Source organism: Varroa jacobsoni, unplaced genomic scaffold (genome assembly GCF_002532875.2).
Source record: "Varroa jacobsoni isolate VJ856 unplaced genomic scaffold, vjacob_1.0 scaffold_1116, whole genome shotgun sequence".
In the NCBI taxonomy this organism is placed as follows: Eukaryota; Metazoa; Arthropoda; class Arachnida; order Mesostigmata; family Varroidae; genus Varroa; species Varroa jacobsoni.
Genome location: NW_019214018.1, coordinates 62,486 through 88,975, shown reverse-complemented (window position 1 = coordinate 88,975; position 26,490 = coordinate 62,486). Strand labels below are relative to the sequence as shown.

General features: G+C 40.4%; 4 protein-coding genes across 11 annotated transcripts; 2 read left to right on the top strand and 2 right to left on the bottom strand.

The window, feature by feature from the left end:
* Positions 1 to 893: 893 nt before the first annotated feature.
* On the bottom strand, positions 894 to 14,101 carry LOC111266789 (uncharacterized). Of its 5 annotated transcripts, none has more exons than XM_022844564.2 (5): positions 13,913 to 14,101; positions 10,141 to 10,191; positions 3,740 to 4,045; positions 2,873 to 3,064; positions 894 to 2,680 (listed from the first exon to the last, which is right to left on the bottom strand). In XM_022844564.2, the coding sequence occupies exons 1-5, from the start codon at positions 13,921 to 13,923 to the stop codon at positions 2,515 to 2,517; spliced, it is 726 nt and encodes a 241-aa protein (XP_022700299.1). In that variant the 5' UTR covers positions 13,924 to 14,101; the 3' UTR covers positions 894 to 2,514. The 5 variants fall into 5 exon arrangements, with proteins under 5 accessions (XP_022700299.1, XP_022700298.1, XP_022700296.2 ...); XM_022844563.2 differs by lacking the exon at positions 13,913 to 14,101 and adding an exon at positions 13,435 to 13,536; XM_022844561.2 differs by lacking the exon at positions 13,913 to 14,101 and adding an exon at positions 11,766 to 11,917.
* Positions 5,388 to 7,518, bottom strand: LOC111266788 (protein lin-9 homolog). Its single transcript, XM_022844559.2, has one exon. The coding sequence runs from the start codon at positions 7,398 to 7,400 to the stop codon at positions 5,730 to 5,732; it is 1,671 nt and encodes a 556-aa protein (XP_022700294.1). The 5' UTR covers positions 7,401 to 7,518; the 3' UTR covers positions 5,388 to 5,729.
* LOC111266790 (uncharacterized) lies at positions 7,765 to 9,912 on the top strand. 4 transcript variants are annotated; one of them, XM_022844565.2, is made up of 5 exons: positions 7,765 to 7,893; positions 8,110 to 8,440; positions 8,629 to 8,794; positions 8,959 to 9,125; positions 9,315 to 9,912. In XM_022844565.2, exons 2-5 carry the CDS (start codon positions 8,230 to 8,232, stop codon positions 9,530 to 9,532), a joined length of 762 nt encoding a protein of 253 aa, XP_022700300.1. In that variant the 5' UTR covers positions 7,765 to 7,893; positions 8,110 to 8,229; the 3' UTR covers positions 9,533 to 9,912. The 4 variants fall into 4 exon arrangements, with proteins under 4 accessions (XP_022700300.1, XP_022700303.1, XP_022700302.1 ...); XM_022844567.2 differs by having other exon boundaries at positions 7,780 to 7,893; positions 8,210 to 8,440; XM_022844566.2 differs by having other exon boundaries at positions 7,795 to 7,893; positions 8,142 to 8,440.
* Positions 14,102 to 19,488: 5,387 nt separating the features above from the next.
* Positions 19,489 to 26,409, top strand: LOC111266791 (uncharacterized; the record flags this gene model as incomplete). The annotated part of the gene is given in 2 exon segments (XM_022844570.2): positions 19,489 to 19,956; positions 26,294 to 26,409. Coding segments are annotated over 2 exon segments (302 nt in total), but the record flags the coding sequence as incomplete, so codon positions are not given.
* Between the last annotated feature and the right edge of the window lie 81 nt (positions 26,410 to 26,490).

The window sequence follows — 26,490 nt, the reverse complement described above, 5'->3', positions numbered from 1 at the left end:
TACGATAACCGTGTAGGTTTATTTCGAGTGCGGTTCGTTGCGCGTAAATAGATTAGATAATCATGGATCCTTTTCACTGGTTTTTTGCCGCGGCTATGAGATTTTGAATGCGTGAATGCGTGCAAAACCGCAAACGACTAGTCTAAAATATTATTGAGTTCAAGCGTCCATCCCCTGTACTTGATTTGTACTATTAATTTTTAATCAACTTTATATACATATTGAAAGAAAAAACAGACCTTTCTTTTTTTTTGTTTTTTTACCATAATTCTAATAATTTTAGCAGTATTGTACTTCGTTTTTTTGCGGTTAAATGGGCATCCGTTGTCTATATTGATTTTTTCGGCATTTAGCACTGAAACTCATGGTTGACGATACGAGGTCTCAGGTGGATATCTATGACTGTGGCCTTGTAAAACTTAACTATTCAAAAAGTAGTGCGTAAGCACAAAATATTTGATATAAAAATTCTCTTTTGTAATTTTTTAATCGGTAAATTTAGTTTAATCTTTAGACCGAAAATCTGTTGTATCAATCAAGCCACCAGGTATTAAATGAGGGGGAAACAGACATGAAACTGTAGGAATTTACTTTTTTTCTTATATATCCATGAAATGTGTCCTGAAGTAAGTTTGTTGCAGTATTTATGCAGTGGATATCTCGCCAGTCATCTCGTTATTGATGTGGGCTTTTGTCATGATCTAAAGATTGTTTCAAGCAACGGCTAAGCCAGTCAGACGACTTTCGTGTGTGGGGTTTCACTTCATTTTGTACAGTATGTGTTACGGCAAATTAGCAATAAAAAACAAATACGTACCTACATTGCTTCACAAGAGACATGAGCATCCTAATAAAGACATGCACGGGAGGGGCTACTTTACAGGGAGGGCTACTTTTATACTAACATACAATAGTGATTTTATTTTTCAATTTACAGATACATATGGTTCAATTATTAAGCTGTGAATTCAGTTTTCAGCTTCGTCTGCCTCCTCCTCGCTCTTCCTTTATCTCTCCAATAGACGCATTCAGCTCACGTATCTTCAGGACTTCCAAGTACAACAATTAGAAATGATTTCAGGTAATTGAAGCTGGTCAGTCGTGATCAAGCGGAATGTATCGCCGATGATACGTGGCTGATAACAGATTGAATTGCAGAAAAAAAAACTCCAAACGAGTCAAATCTTCAGACACCAGCCATGACTCCAAATAGTCTAAACAACATGATTGTTTTAAGAAACACCAAAAAAATTAAGCAATTATGCAATTCGTATCGCCTAATAATTACACTTATGATGTGGGTTTTCAATAATCATCCGCATCATTATTGTCAACATACGCCATTGTTCTCTATTTCTAGATCTTATACTCCACGTTTGTCACTATCAACTAGACATTATGCTCTTTACGCCACCGAACATTTGTGTTCGAACCCTTTAATGAACTTCAGCATCGCAATCTCACAATTTTTTCAACTGAAAGTGGACTGGAATTTAATTAGGTATTGTATAGGCCACTCCACACTGATTGATGTACTAATCTCCTTTGGGGGGTCAACACTATACACGATAGGCAACCGATATTTTTCGGAGGCTGTTTTTTTGCATCTTTCTGTAATACGTGGTGTTGGTATGAGTACTAAATTTCTATTTGAATTACCAAGCATACCTACCGGTTCTGTTGTTTCTTTAGAGTAAAATTTCCGAAGTGTCTTGTTTCCTTGTTTCTGTTAGTGCAAGTTTGAAAATTCAACACATTGAGTAGCTAAATATCATACGTAATATCTAACGTAGTTATACTGAACAACGTTTGATCTCGTTTTTATTGTCGACGCTTTTATGGCAGTTCTGTATGGTGCCTATATTTAGTTACAGATACATTTATCAATTCGTTTCAAATTTATAGAGTTTCATAATTATCAACGTATCTACACTAAACGTTTATCCTAAAGTTATGTTGTCGTCAAGTTTTCCAATACATTTCCCTCAGTTCGGCTTTAGATTAGTAACAGTCATACCAGTGTTCCTCTCAACACCATCGCATAAACACTAATTAGGTTTCTTTTACTTTTTCTTATTTTTCACGCATTTCCCGAAACATTCGTTATTATTATTACTATGGAAATTCAAAAAATGGTTTATTTTTCCGAATCCCGGATCTGTCTTTCGGTAGCTACCGAGTAGTAAACTCTCGCCGTTGTCGAACAAGATTGATTTTATAGACATTATGGCCAGTATTTATTGAGACTGAATTATTTTTTGAAAATCTATTTCGTAAATCTTGTTCATAGATATAAATATCAAGTATAAGGCCCAATATGGCCGTATGTTTTACTTCATTTTCCGTCCTCAATTTTAACCCTAAGTGCGTGCGTCGTTCACAGTGAGCGGTTCACAGCGATATACGAGACTGGTAGCTCAAAAACTATTCAACAACAAGTTGTTACAATGATATCATTGGTGTTGCTTCTGTTGCTTAGCGGTGTGTTATTCGGCGATAGGTGTCGGTCTCAGGCTACGTATACATCATCTCGGCCATCGGAGACATTTTCTTGGGCAGATGCAACAGCTCGTCCAGGTATCCAGCCAATTCCTCGGCTGTCACGTCGTCCGGAGCCATCGCTGCCGGGGGCTGTAGACTTGTCGCGTTTGCTGCCTGCGCAGAACAGCTCAGGTCGCGTCTGTGAAAGTTCGAAGGACAGCGTTTGAACGGTAAGTCTAAAAACGACGCGGCTCTGTGCCGTCGAAAAAATTGTATTACGTAAGCAGTTTGAGCTGGCTTTATACGGTGTATAAAACGAAGGAAACCTACCGTCTGTGTTTGTGCAAGCCGGCTGAAGCAATTCCTCGTTACGCAAGAGAAGGTAACATACCTGAGTACATCTAAGCGAGGCTCGTCGGCGCGATGACTGAGGAAAGCCTTTGTTTGATGGCTTAGTTTAGACGGAACTATTAATTGTCCATGTGAGTTTAGCCCTTCTGCAATGCTCTTAACACCCTCACTTATTCGAAGGCTAGCGAAGTCGCTCATGTTATCCGAGAAGGCGTCTCCAAATCGTTGTTCCCTAAAGTCAAAATGAGTAAAACACAGGGTGTCCCAAAAATGTATACCCTGCCTAACAAATTAACTTTCTAATTTCTAATTTAAACAGACAAAATGTTTTCAAAAGACTTTTGAAAGTTTTCGTTCATTCATCATGCAAAAAGTAACAAAAGTACAAAAACAATGCTGCGAGAAGTTTCAGGCAGATCCATCTACGCGATTTACAATTAGTCAGATTATGTTTTAAACAATAAAAGTATTCAGACTGCTTGGGTACTATGTTTCTCATGACGAGGATTATCAAAGAATTGCACTAGGCAAAAAATAATACTGGAAAATTAGGAAGGAAATCAACTCATGAGCTTGGCATCAGCAGATCAAATGCCCATAGTATTTTAACACAAATAAAAAAGTTACATTCCAACAATGGTGCACGCTATCAGTGAGGATGATCCTGACTAAAAGAGCAATTATACAAATGGTAATTGGAATTTTCGAATGCAAACTGGACGCCCAGTACTTGGGGAAGATTTCTGAAGTAACAAGCCTACATTCACATACTGCACAAATTAGTATTAGACGTAACAGTAATTACCACAACGGAATTGCAAATAAAGCTGTTGAACAATCATAAGTCTACATGGAATTAAGAATAGACTAGTCTGACCACATGAATTAGTTTATACAGTATACTCACTCTCTAGATGCGGTAGATGCCGTAGTTCGAGCGTCTGCTAATGATAGTGGCGCTGGAAGTGCAGACTCTTGACCTGCAGGGGTAGTGTTTGACGTAGTGGGTGTTGGCGATGCTTCTGTAGACCCAGTAGTTCTTCCTGTTGCTACAGAGGTAGAAGTATTTTGTGTTTGGTTGCGCGGTGGCGATGGGTTGTCCTTCAGTTGACCGCTTCTACGCGGACCTCCACAGGCTGCGCTATTTTTTCGGCGGTGCTGTATCGATCGCAGATGATGCGAGGGTGGTGACATTAAGCTAGATGCCGATGCCCTGAAATGTACGCAGTAATAATCACTTTTTGTTCGCAGTTTTTGTTAAAGTACTAACTAAAATCATCATACCTTAAAAAATGATGACAATCCTTTACTGATAAAAAAAATTTATCTGAAGGAAATACTGGCTAGAACTGCAGTGAAAAAAGATCCAGAAGCTCGACCTACACAGCGCCGTAAAGCATGGATGGACTGAATGCCTAGCCAACCAGAAGTCAACCGCCCAGCTTACCCAAGTTGAATTCTAATCTTTCTCTTAAAATTTCTAATCTAATCTCTCTAAGAAATTGATATGCGAGTGAAGGATCATGGTAGTTCGCTAAACTGAATAACTACAGTACCGTCAGAAGTATTTGTGATGAAGCCCTCTATGAACTTAACACCTATCTCTATGAGCTTAATCTATGGTTATGATAGGATCTTGGTAGCATAAGGTTCCGTCCTCTACAACGTCTTCGACGTCGAAGGCAGAACAGTTAAATTTTAAGTTAGATTATCTAATCTAACACAGCTAAATTTAAAATACTTAGCTCTTAAAAGCGAATCCGACATGATTTCGAAATTTGAACCACTAGCGCACTAAATTCTAGAGTTCTCCAGTTAGAAAATTACAAATAAAAACCTGTTGAGTTTATTTCAGTATAAATACTTCAAACGAAACACCATCTTTTAGTCTCAAAAATCAGCGCTGAATAGCTATTGTTCCTGCAAAGCCACAACGTTGCGGAAATTCATCAAAAATAGGTGAAGACAAGACAAGAAGGCCTTCAACAAAAAGTACGTAATAATACAAGAATGGTGATTGCAGCATTGAAGATCAGCGAGGAGACACGATGTTGAGATCCGAAGGACAGGTACGCATTGTTATCGAGGAAGCTTCCCGCAACAGCATGGTTTGGGCTTTGATGGCCAAAACTGGCATTTCACGTGTAACGTGTTATAGACATATAATCCAAGTCCTGAAAATGTGAACTTCGTGCAAAACGGGTCTTTCGCGAATCAACCCCAGGCTAGCTGGAGTACGTGTAGTATACAGTTGATGTATATCGCAACCCATGGACAGAGAAATAACACACAGAAACGCGAATGATGACTGTCCAAAGGCTGCCAGAACGCTGGCAAAAGTAAGAAGGGTACTTCTAACCTATTAAAGTTGGTATTGGTAGAAGCCCACCTAGTTTAACGGCTGCTCAAACTCAAGTCCACCAAATTCGTTTGTAATAACTTTCTACATTTGATGATATCTAAATACGCTCGGAACGTAAATACTGTATTACGTGTAAGCCTAAAAAGTAAATATAGCGTTTATTTATTCTAAGCAGAGACGGGAAACAACGTGATGCAATTATGTCATTATACTTTATTTATATTTATTCCGACAAAATAATTATAATTTCATTACAATTAAGCACTACGCTTTTTGTTTCTCACTTCAATACTCTATTCATTAGTGATAACATAAGAAACCGATTGATCCGTCAGTTTTCATATAATATTTACTCCTAGTTAGCGTATCTAATTTCAGCAAGACACTTGCATTACGACGGCAACCCAGTGTAATGGTATGAGGAATTACGTGCGCATGAGTAGAGATATATATATATACAACAATTGTGTACATACACAAAGAGCATGGGCATGAACTAGTCACTCCAGAACGAAAAAAGGCTGCTAAGTTTTGCCTATTTTCGATTATCTTCAATCACCGTTTCCATGTTGTGTTTAAGGTTCTCTTCCGCTTGTTTTGTGAGTAACTGCTGGACATGAAGCAGATGAACCTGAACCTCGTTCTCATAGGCGGTCATTACTCGGGGTGAGACCTTCGTTTGAAGCTCTTTGATTGCTTCCTGTAGTGATCGCAACTCGAAGGTCGAATACTTCTTTTCGGTAGCGGCTTTCATTTGTAGCATGACCATTATGAGACTTTGAATGAGGTCGAGATGTGCCGCATTTGTCACCATTGGCGGATCGCCGTTGCTCAAGGCGACAACGTTTTTTGCTTCCTCAATCGCTCTTGCGCGAAGCGCCACTGGATGTGACAACATGGATTGCTGCTCGTGAGCTTGTGGTTGTAAGTCTTCACAGAATTTGTGTATACCTTCAAGACACTCTTCTAAGTCATGGTTTAGTTGTGACAGGTCCAATAGCAACATGGCGTACCGTTTCTTAAATGGTACAGAAACTAGATGTCTATTAAGGACACTTTTCTCAGCGAACGAATTCATCTCCTTTAGCTTTTCGATCTTACGTTTTTTTTCACTCAATACGCGAGTTAGCGTTACGATTAGGGTTAGGAAAGCCATAGGGAACAAACTACCGAAACGCGAGTCCGTAATTCCTGACGACAACAACGGATCTCCGTCGTTTTTCAGAGCAGAGGGGAAAAGCGATCGTGGCGGTGGTAGCGTTCGTGGTCTCTGTATGAAATACTCAATGGGCATTCTCTCCACACGTTGAAGACTCAATACTTCGAAGTCTGGACAGGTCAGGGTACCCAGCTCCGGCCGGTCGAACGAGACCCGATACGTAGCACCTTGTGTGTCCACAGCATCAATAGTACCAACAAATATACCGTCTCGTTCATGAACGTAAGCCATGACTTTTGTCCCGATTACAAGCGACAACGGGATTTCAGCGGGCAGATGTTCCACTAATTCAAGTTTATCGATAAGTCGTTGTTGCAGATTACGAACCAGTTCACGTTTTTCGTGCAAAGATCTCAGCTCTTCTTCAAAGAACGCTGCGGAACACCGCCGAGGCTTGCCCATAGCTCGTCGGATGCGCGACCACTCGGTACGCGTCAGTTGACGGGTTCTTAAAAACGGGAAGCTCTGTTTGAGGTAACTGCTAAATTCATTTTCCTGATTAAAGAGGCAGTCATCAATATTGCTATAAAAGAATTCGTACATGACCCATTTATGGGCTTTAGGCAATTTGAGGAAGTTCTTTAATCGGTTACTAGCAATTCCCATGGAAACGCGATCGGGCCCCCGAACACTGCTAACTCGCTGCTTTGTTTTGACCAGAGGCCCAATGGAATGGCCAGAAAGTCTATCGCGTTTGTCACTTGCAAGCCCATCTCTCGATGAAGCGGATTTCTCCTGTTTGATCGAGATACCACTGCCCCCAGGACCACCGGAAGCTCCGGAAATCGATGAGGTATGATGGCTTTGTCGAGGGCTGGCGAGATGACCAGATTGACCTCCGCGCTTGCGAGGCGATCTGTTCCCCCACGAAGTATCTTGATCATCGTTAAAAACCCTTGAATTCCTTTTTCGGTTTCGCAGTGGCCGTTCGTTAACATTTGGGACCGGCAGCGACTTCCGAGGGCTATCATCATCATCTTGAGACATCCTTAGCAGTGATGCCCTTTAGAACAGAATTCAGAAAAAGCTTCGATTTTTTCAAATTCCACGCCAAATTGCCATCCAAACACACCACACACAAACAGAACACAACAATAACAATTGTCTCCACTGGTACGAACAGCTTGCTTTCTGCAACCTAGTAACACGGCCGCTGTGGCGCCAATAAAACATCATGCGGTACGTTCGGCGCTATCACACTTCGCTAATCTCTTCTACCTCGACTAATTTTTCACAGAAAACAAACTAATTCACCACAGACGAGTTAGTTTGGGGTTATATATGTACAAATAGTATTGATACAGTATAAAAAATAATTTAGAATGTGGGAAGCTGTTCATCATGGATTATGTGTGGCACCTTTTCGTACCACAACCGAATCACAAATACCAAGTCAAGGTAGAACATCATCTAAATGCCAGTGATTATTATTTTGTTTGCTCGCTCCACGAGAGAGCTTCGAAGAAAACAGCCACAATGTGTAAGATAGCCTATCAGCAACTTTTTAATGAAAGAATAAGTGCTCAAGGAATTCGGTATCGTTAAAGTTTCTGTAGTCAATGCTGTCGCTAAAATAATTATTATGCATGATAAATATGATTCGCGCTGATTTAAATATATCCAACAAGACAAGGTCCAGACAGTTTCGAAATCTACCCTAATATAATAGTGTATATTACTTGTCTTTGCTTTGTAGTTTAACTGAAAACACGATTTTTGTTCGAAAAGGAAAGCAAAAGCAGCGACGGTTTTGCGACTGCACCCTGTTTGTGGGTTTGTGTATCTCGGTCTTAAAGGCGAATCTATTTAATAAGAGATGGAAGTGCTCAGGATTCGTGAGGATAAGCTAACCTCGAAGCTTGACCGGGACTCAGCAGTTGAAGCAAGAATTCTGTTTCTAACTAACGTTGCAAGTCTATTACACAAGGTCCAATCGGCACGGAATGGTCTGCCAGAAAGACGAAAGCAGTTAGAGTTACCAGCTGTCTACCTTCACCGAGCGAACATGCTTCGGTACGAAGAGTATGGTGAGCTTATTCGTAGCAATACGATTTGTCATAATTCAGATTTAATCACAACAAACACCATGCAACTAGGTAAAAGCAAGAAACACTTCTGAAACGTCGCAAAGCCATCAGATATTGTATTGTATTTGCTATCTGTATACCAAAAAGATGGCCGAGTTGTTGAATTAGTGACTTTTTACATGCCACAGGTAAAGCGGGTAACATCTTCCCAAAAGATATTGTATGTCAAAAATGCGGCATCCTGTGGACTCCTTCATATCTGCGTGTAGACCTCCGGAAGAGCAAAAAAATTTCTGATGGCAAACTTAAACGCCTACAAGAAAAACAAACGCATAGACCTTGGACACTTTCTAAGTATGTTAAAATTTCTTACGCAATTATCCTTACTTTTTAACGTGAATTTAACAGGAGAGGACGGTATCCAAATCACTCATTTATGCGGAACCTATGGCTATCTTCCAATATCTATTAATATGACGTTTTTATATGACAAAAAAAAATACTTCGTTCCCATACAGATTGCAGAAGAAGCTGTTGAAACAGCACGCAAAAATGGCTGCAGAGCCGTATCAATTTCGATATGAGTGCAAGCTGTGCGGTGCAAAAGCTTTGATCAAAGTTCCCACTACTACAAATTCCACTGGACCTGCAGGAAGTACAAATCACTTCTCCAGTGCATCATCCGGTAGGTGTTCGCTCATCCGAGCATTAAGTTTCCATAACAGCTATAGCGCGACGATTACGCTTTTTTTTTATTAGGTACCCGTTGGTGAGAGGAAAACAGATGTTCAGTCCTACGAATCGATAACCAGATCTTAATAAAGCCGAGACTAAATCGTAAATTTTGACAAAGTTATTTCGCATTGACTTTCAGGGTCCCTGAACGTTTCCGATAAATTCGCAACCAAAGCGACACAGCTGACTCGAGAATCGATGGCTTCCACGCATCTTTGTGTTAGCTCGACTCTAGGACCCAGCCGGAATACAACCGGAACAAACAAAAACCGTAAAAGTCTCTTAAAACAAGTGACCGAAATGAGCGAGGCATCCAAGTTGAGATCTCCACTACAGGCCTTTCTTTCTAGCTTATGAAAAATTTCGGGCACAAGTTGCGCCTACTCTCAGACTAGATGAGATATATCAGCTGAATATCTGAAGAATCGACCAGAAACGTGATTAACAAACCTATTTAGATATTTTCGAAAGAAGAGGGAATAACTTTTGCCGTGCCATATCCACAATGGACATTTTCATGCCTATTTGGTCTAAGCACGAATGTCTTTGAGCTCAAGATGTCATAACCATTGAAGAAACCTTGTCCAGTAAGAACTCTTGCAGTTTTTGTATGAAAGAAGTTAAGTGCACTCGTGTATATATTATATATGAACTTAGCTAATGTGTATCAAAATTGCAGTACAGGGATACTAGCAATAAATTTTAAAGACGCATGAAGGACAGCGCGATGAAATACACTATGCTGTTTTTATTCGTTTACTGCGTTAGCAACTATGCACTATTAGAAAACTGAGGTGCACATCTTTTTGTATAACCTATATTTATATAAGCAAAGTATTAATTAGAAGACTATTTGCTCGACTTGAGTACAATTATCAGAAAAACATGGGTTTCTTGATAGAATAGATTAATTCACAATATATAGACATATAAAAGCGAAGTAGTACGAATACAGCGGTACTTACCGAGACGGGTTTACCCGAAGCTTCTTTATCCCGACCTCGATGTGGTCCATACTGAAATAACACAGCGTGAAAATAATAACAAATATGAAAGTTTAATATTGGAAGCTTGTTACGCGAATCTAAACAAAAATGCTCACAACGAGATCACTCTTGCCAAAATAGTCGTAGCCAAATACAGATTTTCAACAAATTTGGCTTCGTTATCTTTCCAGCCACTTACGCGTACCGACAGCAAGTGACTGAGTATTTTATGCTACGAAACACCCTTGTTTCAACCAAGAACATTTAGATAATTAAGCCTTAAAGGTATTGGTTTCCAAATAAAAATAATTTCGTGTGTTGAATGTTTTTAATCCAGGGAAAAAGAATGATGAAATAGAGTAGGTTTATCTGAAATCCTGACTGGGAGCAAAAATTACGTAACATTACACCATACTTCTCTAAAGCACTTAATAATTAAGTCATAAGGGGACAGGATAAAGCATAGGCGAAATTGGTAGCTGCAGTGTAAATTGGAATCAGTCGATATATTGTTATAGTAAATTAGGTAAAATCGACATCACACCGTCACTCAACTGTCGTACGGTAGTTTCCGTTTCCGAAAGCCTCCTGTTCTTCACTCACCAAATAGCGGTAAGCAGAGAGAGGGAGGGAGGGAGGAGTCCTGACATTTTCAACGGTCTATTAATAGAACTCTTTTTTCGCTTTACCAACTTCGCATACAAATATGTCAATGGCATCATGTGGGATAGCCGCATGTGATAATAACAGAACAACTATCAAAGCAATCTTTCTCACTTTTGTCGAACCAGTGTACACCTGAAAACACGTTACTTTAAAGTCCTGATTCTCCAGCGTTAATGAAGGCATGATCGGTGACACTAGTCACATAAATGTACGTTTAAATGCTTCTCTGTCGGTTGTCGGCGAAGTTGTTTTATTGTTACAGCGTGAATAAGAACTACTTGCGCGAAATCATAATCAATAAAATTAACTCTTAATAAAATTTCTATAAAGCTTTCTTTAACTTCAGTTGACCTTCTGTCTGTATTGGACTGTCTGTACCCGCATAGAGCTGAAGATGATATTTATAAGTGGGAAGAAACTGCACAAAGAATTCAATTTGACCATCGGCGCTGCCGCCTTGTGCTATGGCACAGGGAATTTCGGTGCGGCGGGTTCCGAGCAGACTGGATGAATGAGATAAGGCAGGGAACAACTGCAATACTATCATTACTATTCTACGCTCTTAAAGATAGTGGCCGTTATCGCACCGGGCTCTGCTGCCACCATAGCACAGACAGATGGTAAGTCAACGTAGTCAGACATTGTGCACTCAACGGTCGGCGCGAACCGCGCGCTTAACGGATGTCTGCAGTGCTCGTTCACTACCGCGGCTGCGCGCAACTTGTGGCGAGGGCTGTACCGCCGCTGTAGCAACAGCAGCAATAGCGGTAATCGCTGCAACGACAAAACAGCAGAATCGCGACAGTAACAAGTAGACAAGAACGGGCAGTAGCGGGGTTCTTGAGGGAATGCTACTTTATAGCGTTGGTGGCGATGGTGATGTTGGTCGCACGACGAACTTCCTATTGTTGAGGCGCAACAATATCGGCAACACTCACCAGCGCCGATGAACAAGCAGGCCACGAGGGCCAACAGCTGCCCAACAAATTGCGCATTGTATCGAATACGGAGAGAAGGGTGAAGAAGAAGAGCTTATAGTAACGCAACTGCAAAAGAAGAGAAAGGGGTCAACCATTGTTACCCTTGCCTGTGGTAATACGGCAGTAATAGCTTTTGGTGTACTATTACCACTGCTGATTTGTAGTTTGTGGTCGCCACACTACTATCAACAGCAGGGGTTCTTGGTCAAAGCCCTTGATCGCTGCGGTTTTGCGCATGATGCTAATGTTGTTGTCGTTAGCCCAACGTTATCTAGTGTGACAACCAGCCGTGTGGCACATACTTAGAATAGACGCAGACGAACGAACGGACAGACAGGAGCAAGTGACTGATGTTGTTACGGCGGGAAAACGTCAACGATATGACGACGACCATAGCCACGATGATCGACGTCAAAATGATGATGGTAATGAGGAGGGGTGGCAAGCATAAAACACACAAAGTAGTATATACACACACACATATGCCTGCACACAAATGACTGACTGAACAATACGCAATACACACATCCGTACAGGCAAAATCCGCAACAGCGACGTCCCACTAAATACACACCAGCCAGTCTTCTCATCCCTTTCTCCTCTCAATAGAAATAATAGAGTTGTGGAGTAAATAACTATGATGGTGTTGTTTAGCAGGAAAGGCAAAGGCGATAACGGTAAACTGATAACTCTGCATCGACATTGGTCGAGTATTTTCAGAATTCTTGAAGTAGCACAATGCCGGACACTGAATAAGTAGTATTTCCTTAAGTAAATAGTTTTTTTTAACAGAAATATTCATTGAGATTGTTTACTCCAAGAGACAACGAAGAATGCGAAGTCTTTAGGACCCACCGTTTTTTTTACTGTTAATACGATACAACAATAAAAAAGCAACAATCTTGTCCACTGGTGAACTTCAAGCAGTTTGTCCGACTTCAGCAAATTACTAAGTATAATTTCATTAATAAAAAGGAGAAAGAGGTCAATTATATACGCAATAAAAAACATTCAATAACTGATAGGCATATAGCTAATTTGCAAACGGTACATCTTCGTCTAAATGTGTTTTGTTGCCTATTTGCGGACGATATGTAAATTCATTCATCTGGCAATTTTCATTTTGTTTCAAATAACATTGATTGATTACTGGCCTCTGATTGTAAGCATCGTACGAATACTATTTTGTGCTTCCTGTGGTAAGGGTAGCTAATCTTTGTTGAGTTGGCTAATCACTAAAATAGAGTATACCTTCATATTTGGTTTCGTTTTGTAGTGCTCCTTCATCCCATATAACTTATACCTGTGATTTATCGTAGAAGAGCCGTCGAATGCGCAAACCTCAATTGACCCTAACGTTCTTCGACCGTATTTGTTTTACATGTAACAATGTATAGATGGAGAACGCAGAAGTACATTCAATTTAGATTACAACGCAATGCTCACTTGAAACAAATTTACTCCATTGTTTTCCAATATACCTGCTACTATTATCATTATCACAGCCCCATTGTTTTCTTTTCCATCGGCTGGTTTACCAGGGAGCCAGCCAGTCTACCATTCATTTAAAATAAATTTCTATGCAACTTCGCTGCCGAACGGTCCGTTTCTCGGTATAACAATTTACCATTTTGTCGGTTGACTGCTAATGCTGATGGTAATATTCACTGTACTACCATCGGCATTCATCATTAACCCTTGGGCATTGTCTTTTCGCCTCTGTACTCGCAGTGTTTAGAGTTAACTATTTGGCGATTTCGCTGCCAGTACGGTTACTGTTGTTATAATGTATTGTTGTTGTATACAAGCAATGCAAGCATCAACAACAACAGCAGCAACACGAGATGCTAACAACTCTAAGCCTAACTGATGTTCGAACTACAATTTTCTTTTAAGTACACCTTTACTAACTGTAGAAATAAGTTAGCGAGACCTACAGGACGATTGTCGGCAGAGGTTTCAATTGGATGTTAATCAAAATTAAAATTCTAGATTCTTCCCTATTCGCACAACGACCTGGCCTAGTTCGAACGACAGTCGATGGTCCGGACAAACTGACTGACTGACTGACTCAGGTTTGCTCAGTGTCCAGTCTGATCACTTACCTTTCTGACATAGTCGTAGGTTCGGGTGGCGCACTTAATTAGAGTCGATGCCTTGCTAATGCGACAGTCATGGGCACATCGCACATGCACGCACAGAGGAAAACCGCACTTCATTCGTTTTTTTCATATCAACACATACACAGACACACAGGGGAGGGCAGACAGCGCTCGCTTATTTTGACATTCACTACCGGACATGGCAGTAGCACACGTGCGCCACTAGACATGCCATTAGCTTCCGCGGATATCATTTGCGCACATCTCTCGCGCGAAAGTTGCTTATACGATCAAGGACTAAGTAACTGGTACAATATTATAATAAGCCTATTCATACTTGTTAAGCAAAAAAGGAGGAATATATTAGTCTATATCCCTTAATTGCTACCAACTATGTTAACAAAAGCCCTACCGGCAAAATGGTGTGCTCTTTTTGCCGCAAAATTACTGAAATTGGCTTCGTATAACTAATTTATATCACGTACCATATGTTATGAAGTAGATTGGCGCAAACATATTCCACGAACTTCGACTAAACGAATGCGCTTATATTTATTAAGCAACTGCTACGATGGCGATGCTAGCCAGCGGAGTAGTAGATAACCTCCAATTCATTTTTGCGTAGATTCTGTGACGCACAAGTAGCACTCATTAAAGCAATATCTTGCCTAAGGATAGAGCCCAAAGTTAGGGTATTATGTAGAAAAGTTTGGATAGCTGCTTGTCTTCTTTCTGTGCAAGTGAGCAAAATACAGGTGTTCCATCTAGAGATAACGATACATTCTCTGATCATTAAGTATTATGTTACCAGGGGCATGTTAAAGTTTAGTCTAAAACGAGATTTCAGCTTAAGATGCCTACTTTTAGCACACCCAAACCACGACATTTTGCATTTATGATAGCACTTATCGAGGATAACTAGTTCCTTGTGCTTAAAAAGCGATCCTGCGACCCTTTTCCTTTGCTTAAAAAATTTTCGCTCGGGCGAATTAGTTTAATTCTGCGATTCTCTTAAACGTCTCTTCTTAGATCCACTCGTTTTTTTTTTCCTGCAAAAAGTCCTTACCTGGCTGTGTCTAGTTGCTTCTTGGAACGCGAGTAAATGTTCGTGTTAAGGCTTCCTGAATTCACTTACTGTTCAAATTTATTTTCTGAAAAAATTTTCAACTCGTCGTTCTGCAATTTGCTAGATTATCATAATTTGGTGCTACAGCAAACAAAAAACATGTTTTGTAAAACTTATGACAGTTCACATATTTCAGAGCATTAATTTGCTTTTCCAAAGGACTTCACGGAATTTAATCAACTCTTCGCGTCTGAACCCAAATGGAGTGTGAATTTTTTCGATGCCACAGCAGTTCCGCATTCGTCATTCATATGTAATAAGCTATTTTCACGTTCATTTTAATAATCCCAAAAAGTTTTAGAGGATAAGGCCAAAGTATTAAACCTAGACTTTCGTTTTCGCTAGTAATTGTAATACCCTAAACCAATATTCTGGATTCTTTATGCCAGCGAAAGTGTAAGATAATCCCATAGCCTCGTCGGAACTTTAACTTAGGTACTGAGTCTTCAAATTCTAGCATGGTTCAGGTACAACTTACCAAGGTGTGTCCGATCACGGTTGGCCCCATAATAATGTGGGACCTGTAGGATTACAATCCTTTGTAATCAAATTTTTATTAAATTTAATTTGTGCTAAATGCAAACCAAACGATTTAAAATTGCTTCTGTTTGTTATCTGGATTAAATCAATTTCGGTACCTAGTTTTACATAAATACAAAACAATTAAAAAAAACACTATGCAGTAGGGCGTTCCGCATCAGAAATGAAACGATAGAAGAACAAAAACATCCGCTACTATATATATATATATATATATATATATATATATATAGATAAACTAATTTTACTGCACGGAACAACTGGGAGAAATTGGTGGGGCTGCATGGACCAAAATTTGCTTGATGCTATCATTGAAAATAACCAATGACACGAGAGAGAAAAACACCGGAATCCATTTCATTTTTGACGGAATATCAATTAGCTGTCCTTTTTTTGAGAAACTTCAAAGGACGTCATGTGAACCAAAGGTAAGTTTGTAAGAGCCACTAATGATTTCGTGCCGCTGATGGAAAAATACTCTTCATAGAAAGAGCTTTGATGATAGCTACAGGATCGATACATTATAATGGACGCATTATATATAATTATAACTGGCAAGTTAGATAAATAAATATACGATTCGTCCACCACATGAACTTCTGCTGTACAATGTCAAGCCTAATTTCGGAATTGCCCAAGTACCGACACAGCCACGAGTTGCATTTTGTCGACAAAAGAGGAGGAAGCGTAGCGATGCTCGCACCGTTTCTCAAAGCCAACTTAATCATGTGAAGTTTGTGTAACCACAACGTTTATTATAATTGTTGTAAATAATTATACCAGAGTCGTGCATAAATTCTGAACTATGATCATGGATGGCGCATACGTCGACAATATTGTTTGTTTCAATGATGCGTTATGCCGGTATAGTTGTCAAAACTTCTTTTAACACTTACGACATCTGACACAATCTATGATCTATGAAAGCTAAATTAATGCTTTAGTTGAGTTTACTGAGCCGAGTTGGGGCCATTCAGTTCTTTCGATTTCTTTGTGAAATTGCTGTCGGCGGTTCTACATGAAAATACCAGAAAAGACTAATGACATCGGTTAAAATCAATTTATGAAGCAACGCACTTTACTGTAAATGCTACTAAATCTTCGCTAGCGGATGCCTGTTTTTTTTTTTTACTTGAAACTAGTTGTGTACCAAAAGTTATCAGACCTTTAACTGCGAATTGCCGACTACATCGTAAAAATCTAGGGGCACTTATTTTTAATTGATATTGTTAACTGTCGAATTGGCCTCAGCTCTAACAAACAATAGTTAATCGTACGTAAATTTCCCACTGATAATTCAGTGACAGTTCAGCGATCAGTCACAGCAGTCCACCACAGTCGTTCAAATCTGTCAATAAGTTATCTTGGTATTATGTTAAGTTTTAAGGAGTATTGTTATTATCTAGGAGTTTAAAATTCGATTCTTCGTTTGTCCATCCTGACAATGCACGGGTATAGTTCAAAGTATAAATACTTTGCCTAATCGTATACACATACGATTTCTAAGGTATTCTGTTCACCTATACTGATATGCTTAGTGAATACTTTCGATTATTTCTACTATATCATAACAGTGGCAACAGAAAGCAGTCTGAATTCTTCTTAAGAGTTTTTAAACAGGAACCGTGGGACAAGTACTTTTACACTCCTCCGAAAAAATACTTCACGGCATTGCAAACAAAAATACGACACGAGCTTCACAGTACACGTAGGCGCCTAGCCAATTTATGTCTGTAGAGTTTGTCTCAAGAATGTCATCGCCGCTCACTTATGATTCACGGCGGTTCTTCAGTACTATCATTACCAACATCGCCCATAACATCTCAAACTATTCATTCGACTTATACAGAGGTGTTAAATCCGACAAGTAGAAAAACAAATTTATCTTGAACTGAGAGAGTATCGTATGTTTATTGTGTATAATATACAGAGCTAAGAGCAGAAACGTGAGAATACGAACACATGTGTGTATTTTGTCGTAGCATAGCCTCACCATTGGCCAATATAAATGACATTTCCAACTGAATATTTCTTAATACAGATTGAGCCTGTTTCAAATACTACTGTCACATACATTCTCGACGCAGGTTCTTTGCGAACTTTTCTATACATAAAACATCATTGTACTAAAACACATTTGTAGGGAAGTCACCTTAATATTGCCCTATAACTCCTATAGACGCCCATATTGCATACAATATGGACTTGTATGTGCATAACTTCAATAGTTACTGCACTCATACTAAATGATCAACGCAAAGCTACTGATAGGTCACTTGTTGCTCTACACGAGCTTACCACGTCCGTATTTAAAAAAAATACGAACGCAAAAAACTGCGGGGAATAAGGCCGTTTCGTTGCTTACTGACCTTACTTTTCCTGATGTCTATATATATGGGGTAAAATTCAAGTGATGGTTGCAGAATGACTCCGTAAAAAATGCTGTTTGGCTTCCTAAGCTCTAGAGTTTCAGATCCAATAGCTTATAAATAAAAACTAAATAGTTAAAGACTTCTTCCAACTTTCCGTCATCTGTATATATATATACAAGATGCGTAGGTCTATTGTCACAATGTTTTGTATATGATAAAACATTTTTTTTCGGGTAAGGGCTGTTGATTTCAACCTCGTCAAGGGCAAACATTTCACAACAAGTATAGTAGAATAAGAAAGCAAATATTTTTGTTGACATAAAATATCATGTTGATGTTACAATAAAGGAACAACGAATTTAGGCAGTATTTTAGGTGTAGATAGCACTAGGGAATGCAAGTCATTAAAACAGAGGCTAAGTGATCACCATGGTGATAAAGGGAAACAACTGCCGAGTAAACATTTTAAACAGGGCAGAAGAATTCTCAATTTGAAGCTGCCGTGATTTAAAAATCGGTTCTGTGTCTACTTGTGTGGTTATATTTGATCATATACGATGTCACCAATGGCTCCTGCATAGAAACTGATTGAGATCATCTTAGGACAATTTTAAACAGCGTTTAAAAACCTTAATTTACTTAAAATAGTTGACTTAAAAATGACCTGAACTTCACTTAATGTCTGCCGAAGATTTAATTAACTAAAACTTTTATATTTTACATCCCGTCATTTCATTAAAGAGAATTAGCGTTGTTCAATTAGATATTCACATTATTTTTTTTTCATAATTAGCTAGTCATACATATAAGGCTGTTCTTCAGCAAGCGGTGTTAGTGTATGAATTTTTAAATAAGATGATAATCCACTGAGCTAATCCTTAGCCGTGTGGTATGAAGCTTCATCCGCCTAATCTTACACGTCGCGGTATTCACCCATTACTTCAACAACACTTATACAGCACGAGATTATCATGTATTAGACATGACCTGTTCCGCGAACGAACCACGTTACATTATCGAAAACTCGTATTAGATCCTTGGATAGCAGATACCTAAGTTAAGCCTACTTTCATAAGGTTGGTTAATGTGTTGCCGCCTTTCGTCTGCTGCACACTACAGACACTTGTATAGATGACCCCCTTTGAGGGTCTCTCGGTAGCACCTTCCGCCCTTGACAGAGCTCTACTATCGACCAGTCGAGCCATGAGGGGGGACACATATGCGACCCGTTGAATTTCAACGTGTAAGCAAACCAAACCTCTGCCATAAGCTAGAGTCGACCACGAGGGGCGAGGGTTGGTCATTCTGGACCATTAACCTACGAGCGATTCAGTCGACGAGTTGTCGATGCGTGCTAGTCGCTAGCCAAACTGAACTAACAAAAGTCTCGAAAGAGCCCTATAGAGTCGAAGCGAAAGAGTGACAGACTGAAGCTGGACAGCCGTCCAGCTACCCCCTTTATGACAGCTGGCACCGCCTTTGCGACCATCTCCACTGCAGACAAGAGTCCGCAGTGCCCCAGGACACTCTAAGGATACCACGAGACTGCAGTTTGCCGTGTAACGGCCTGCAAGCTTTGCGGCCTGCGGCGGCCATACGCGGCCTCCATCAACGTTAGAACTCCGTGGACCTGCTGACCTGTATGCGCGTTGATTGACTTCACTTGCGATTTCTAACTTCGGTGTGCTTAAATGTGTGGCGGTAAGAAAGTTTGGAAAAAGATAGTGAATCTTTACTTTTCATGAGGGTCTTGACATGCTTTCCGAAGGAAACTGTCCCGGCCCCTTTTTAGCACGTCATCGAATAGCGACCTTACCTCGGTGATGGAGAAGTTGTTCAAAGGCGGGCCACTTGTCAAAGCATACTCGAAAGCTTTCAATACCTGGGAATCGAGGGCCTTGAGAATGCGGAGGCACTCCAACAGACGGCCACCGGAAGCTGATGAGATGCTGGTACCGTTTCGAGATATCGATTATGTTCTTGTGTACGAAAAAGACTATGAGATTCAGGTGAGTGAAACGATGACGGTACTACGCAGTATTACGCTGCCGCTAAAAATCGCACTGATTGATCTCTAAGTCTTACCCTGTTTCTATTATGCTATGTACAATATTCAGGAAGGAATTCAGTTCTTTGGTCCAAGCGAAATGTCCGGGTAATTGCTTGGCCATTAAAACGGATGGTTTGATTACAGATCACCGCCAAATGTATTCTTTATGCCTTTATATAGTTGTTTTTCCCCATTTCGAATAGTTGTGGATTGTGATAGGAACTTGATGCAATTTTTCGACATGTCTTCGTTTTGAAATGACTTCATTTAATGGCACCTATACTTCTGGCATAAAGAAAGTCGAGCTCCAATAACTAATGTCATTGTGTGAGGAACCGTTTTTCCTTTGAAGCACAGTGTTCTTTTGGTGTACTACTCATACGATCATGCTTGAACACAATACATGCGTAAAATATGCTATAGTAATGAATCGTTCACTCGTGGATCATGAACCCGACACTTTGTATCAGGATCTGTTGGTGTTACATCGCCATAAATATAAGCTATTGAGCCCGATAGGTCTTTTTGTGGCCGGATTTAAGCTCTCCCACACTTGCTGACATAGAAAACGCATGCTTATGTTCGTATTTTTAGTGTATAGCAACTGCAACCAACGATGACCATCAATATTTAACGATTGACCCAATCCGACCAGTGCTTCTATGATATGCCCGCAGCCGCTACGCCAGTTTCGCTATCGTTGATAGGTTAGCGTTATATTATACCATCGAATACATTAGCGTGCGGTTTATAGCTGGCCTTGCAATAGTATGAGTTCGTATTTCGACATTCTACGCTTTGATCATCGTAGTGGATGATCACATCTTGTAATTCGCAGCATATACAAGGAGCGATCGATCTGCGAGCGGTGGGCACGCTCGACAGGTGCGCCCTTTACAAACTCGATGTAGCGGATCACCTGCAGGCTGATATTCTCTACGTTGTCTCATAATGCTTTTAGGAGGCTTGTTCCGATCAGATGTGTAATGATTGAGTGGGCGTGCTTTATTTCAGAGTTGCTAAATTAACGCTTGCATTGGTGCTCTCCTACTGACCAGATAATCGAACTTTCGAGAATTGGCAAACACTAAACCTAGTCAAACGTTGAACTGATCATTGTGCAATGAACGGGGCTCGATACGCATGGTCCGTGTATGTCTCTTCAGCAATGATTGCACCAAACCAACTCGCACAGCTAAATACATATGTGGCCCACCTCGTACTTGAGACTCAGCACTAATTTTTTTTGTCCAGCATTGGGTATATTGCACGAGGATCTTTAAAAAGCGTCTCATAAGGCCTGTAAGTGATTTTTATTTGTTTTGAAACTGCTCATTTTTAGAAAGTTCACGAATATGTCTGCGTGTTACAGCAATCGCGCTCAATTCTGGTCGAGCGTTATCTGTATCCATTCTACGATAACAACTGTGTAGCTTTAGCCAACTTCGAGTGAAGTCGAATGGGTCGAACTTAAATGCCACCAGAACTTGGATGTGTGATCGGAGAGGAGGTCTCTAGCAACGTTCGGGGCAGGACACAGCGTTATCAATCATAAATCCTGTAGGCTTCTAGAGAGGACAGTATACCTTCATGAAAATGTCGCTAGATTGTTCTTCGCGCGTGTTTCGCAACGAACGATAGAAGACCGGCTGTATTACCTTTGTCATCATAGTTTGAACGATTCGAGTGGTGTCCTTTGAACTAGCAAGACTGCTTCGTTTTCATTTCGTTGAATTGAGTATATGGAACACTGAAATCAAGCGAAAGAGCTCTCAGGTAACGCATGTGCTCTTGCCCACCTCAAATGCCCTTACGGCTATTTTCCCAGTTCACTAGATGTTTTAGCGAGAAGAATAAACGGAACTTGATTCTTTTCTGCTTAATGTTGTCACTGGTATGTTTCTTTCTGCACTAGTATGATAACATTGGGTTGGCAAAATTTACGGCGCCTAGAGAATAATGTCTTGGCTTGAGTTGATCTAGATTTTAAAGCGGACGTACGCAATGGTAGAGGCTAGCCGTCTGAAGCAACGATTGACAACAGTACAGGGCGTACAGCATTCAAAGAGAGAATTTGCATGGGCCTCAGATGATGTCCGACTCAGTTAATCAGACGGTTTCTTTTATGAAGGCTAACCTGTCTTAGGCGTTGCATTCGCAACACACAAACTACGCCAATTAAGAGTTTGAAGGGCATACAGCTTGTAAATGTTTAGAAGTTTTAGGAAAATTCTAAACAATCGTGAGGCAATGTTTGCGCTAGCTAGTTACTGTTGCTATGCAAATGACGGCTCTAAATCTAAGCAATATTTATTACCTATGAATCGATTACCCGTCAAAAACAAAATGCCTTTATAACACTATGGTGTTAATAAGTAGTTATTTCAAGTCTATAATACCTGCAATTATAGAGCTGAGTCAATGTTGAGTATATATTTAATGTATCATAGATAGACATATCATATCCGCGCGCCGCCAGACGAGCCCAAATGCGATAATCCAAGTCACCTGATTTGGCTATGAAACTCTAATAGCACATTTTCCAATGGCAACCTTTAAAGCGGTGTCAATTGTTAAGTTAGCTATACTGGAAGTCTGCTCCGGATCAAGACAAATGATAGAGTGTTAATGAGAATTGGCAAGAGTTGCATAAGTAGCGGACTGTGCAGATGAAGGTACTGAGTACGCTGTGCACAAATTGACCACTACCTTTAGGCTCCAAGTAGTCGCCTTCTGTTGTCCATCGCCGCTGGACTGTAACGTCCGGAATCTCATCTGTTTTTGTCTCAGAGAAAAGTAGACAACTACTGCACATATCCCGGTTACGATTAAATACAGACAAGGATATTTAACGTCAGCACTCAATCAGTCCGGTAGCGAAACTGTTTTCCAAGTTGGAGGGTGACGTTTCGCGATCGAACTTAACTTCACCGAACCGCTATGTATATATATATATATATATATATATATATAGTTAATCTCCACTCGTTTGCTGGGGATAGTAGAAATACGGTCAAGACAAAACAGACCGCGGACGGGCTTGTCCGTTCGGCTATTTCCATGTAGAGAACGAATGAAATGTAGAAAAGCTTTTCCTAAATTTTATCGAGAAAGACTTCACCTGAAGCATTTTAGTTTAATTTGTCATATCCAAGCAAGTAAGCAAGCAAACTGTCCCATCGTGGGTGCCCTGTCTGCGAAAAGAGATGTCAGGCTACAGAGTAAATACCAAACATGTTGATACATAAAGCAATCATTCTTTATAGCTAGCCAACTGTATACATACTGAAAAAGTCAAGCCGCCTAGATGATAATAAGCTCCTGAAACGCACTTCAGAGCTTTTCCTCTATCTGACGTAGTAATTGCCGAAACATATATGCAGCATCTGGTTGAAACTTTCCAGTCTACGATTGAGCTGCTCCGTCCTCCCCTGGAAACACAAGCCGCGGCTCAACTATACTTATGGAATTCTTACGGAAGTCTTACCCGAATACTCAGGGTTATGGCCAAGGTGTCGGAACTTGGACCGAGTTCTACCTTTTTGGCGTCCGTTTTCGTAGCGATCCGTCAAAAAACGTATGTGTCACAAAGACAGAAATACCCTAAGTGATTAAAGACTCGGTTGATCGCCGATGCAGAACGTCAACCATAAAAGTTGCTAACGCACTGCGGCAGCTCGGCGGGTTGCCTGTTAGCTCTTCAGCTCTCATAAATTGCACTTCGAAGATGTTTACATCGAGGGATGTGACAACACTAATCCAATGCTCTCTTTCACTGCAGCGTGGAAGCAATGGGCTCAGTAGTAAAAGACGATATCCGTCTACAAGACTTTATAATGCGGAAACCTACGAGTCTTACGGTAGGAGTCTTAGGAGCCTACACGATGAGCTGCCCAGATAGGGTTTGCAACAGGCATTCGAAATTCGTTGTCGTCTAGGCAACGGTCTAAATAATAATGTTTTCGTACTACCACTTCGAAAACGTAGACGCCATCTCAACGGAACAACATGGGTTTCGATGAGAACGTTCCACAGAAGCGGCGTGCTGGACCCTGATGGGGTCACGTAATCCGCTATATGCAGCATTCGTCGATTTGATGGCAGCCTCTAGTTCGGCGTTTAGGGGCAAAATTTGCTTACGCTAACCAAGTTAACCGTCCCTATAAATGTGCTCAGCTTCAACTCTTCAGTCTAAGAGGGGAACATAATAGCCACTAACGGTATCATTGCCGGCCCTTTGCGATTCACTCAGGCAATTGCCCTGGCTTAGGGGGACAACCTAACTCACTCTTATTCTCCATTTTTGTTCAAAGAATCTCTCTCATCTAAAGACAACTTAATAATATAAAAACCAAATAAATTACAAGTGTAGCTTGGGACTAATGACGGAGGCGTTGGAGTTGGGACGGGGAGCCAGAGCAGCGGCCACTGGCACTTGCACTTCATTAGGCTGTCTCTTGCCTAGACAAACTGGTTTCCATGCACTTTTCCTTTCTGCAACCACCATTGAATGAGTGATCAAGCCACCTCGTAGCTGATCCTTCGGTAATTGCTCTTAGCTTGTTCGATCTTAAAGTAGCTTCGATTGCAGCGTAGAGGATACACGTCATTGAGGGAGATCCTACAGTAAGGAACAATTGAATCGCGTCAAAACTTTTTTTCTCGAAAGAGCACTGGAACCTAGTCGATTTGCCGCTGTATCTGAGAGCCTGCGTCGTTCCCTTGAGCTGGCAGCAACGGAAGCTTTCAAGACAAGATTTAGAAATTAAGAGAAAAAAAAAATCGCGGATATTGATTTGGCTGTTGTGAGAAGAACGAATCGAAAGGGACGAACCGGCTAAACAGACGGATGTATTTCATTATAGACTCTGTAGAAGAGAGGGTTTTTGTGAATTTTACGATACATATAGGTGTTCCGGACACAAGGGCAATTGTGATAAATATCATGCCGCTTGCTGCTCCCTGGTGGCATTTTTTGAATATCTAGCGAATCCGTTTTATAAACTGAGTGAGAATAATTTCCCGTATGCACTCTTACGTCGGGCTATTGTGCTATTCACCTGTTACACGAAGTTTTGCCTACTACCAGCAGAGATAAAGAAATGAAGTCGCATTTGATTTGAAGATAACTAGAACTGATCATACGGATAGATGACTCGTATGACGGTTGCCCCCCTACTAAAAGTTATGGAGAGATATCGAATGAATGCGTACTTACTTTAGCTTAGCTTCGCGGTACAAAAGCAAGGACGCGCTATGATTCATAGAATACATGTTAGTTTATATGCTTTCTTCGATTGAGCCGGCGGATCCTGTATATTATCAAAACAGGCTAACCCTATAGCTGTTTGAAATTTCGTAGTTAATTGTTTGAACTCGGTACAATTAAAACGCGGCTTGACATTAAAATATTGGTCTAGAGGTTGACCCATATTATTAAGCTCAAGCGTTGCGAGGTATGATTGTTGTAACAAATTGGTCTAAAAGAGCAGCATCGACGACCATCGTTATGTCGAGTGCTGGAAAATAGGTCGAAGTCACAAGAAAAGTACTTGAAGAGGACTGATGCAAAATACGTAAACTTATGAGAGAACTATGAAAATACATAGTATTGAAGAAAGATATTTCAATATTAGATTCCTTCGCTCGTTAATTAAAATACCACAGACACAAACATGAGACAGTAAGGGCGTCTTAATCCGTAGCAATCCGTTTGATTAGTGAGCGTTTAGATGCATGCGATCTGGATGCTGATATAGGTTAACTTGAACCATCTAAAAACAACTTTGTAGCAAGACAAAGTGAATGTCCTAGTTTAATTTCATCTGAAACGATACGAGTGAACTTCGTAGAAGGTGGAGTATATTAGAATAAAATAGCTTTGAAGAAAACAGTTTGTAACGTGTTTTTTTTCTGCCAAATATCATAAATAGAATATTTTTGCCAGACTGTTGTCGAGAGCAATGCGCGTTGCAGTGGTAGTGGCTTTTAAAATGACTATGTTTTTGTAGGAAGACCTGCACTGTTCGTCGGAAGTGATAAGTGTTAGACGATTAGTTGCAGCACCCGCGACTTTCTTGTGAGCTCAATGTTTGTCAATGAGTAACTGCTAACGCTTGCTAAATTATCGATAATTATAGCTGCGTCGATTGTACAACTTAACGTATTAATATCATATGAAGTTCTTGTTTTTAAATTTGCTTTTAGACAAGCGATTTTCATACAATGCATATTATTTAGCGGAGTACTGATTTTAAAAAGTTGCGTGCTCATTAGGGATTTTTTTTATGTTTTAGTTTATCAATGGAGGATACGTGTCGACGGAGCCGGGCGAGCAGTCAGAAGATTGCGAGCTTTCTCTGGAGCAACATCGACGATCGGTATTTGAGGCGCCTCTTACCAAACAACGAAGGTACGTTGTATTGAGTTGTGTGTGTTCGCGTGTATGTGTGTGTGTGTGTGTGTGTGTGTGTGTGTGTGTGTGTGTGTGTGT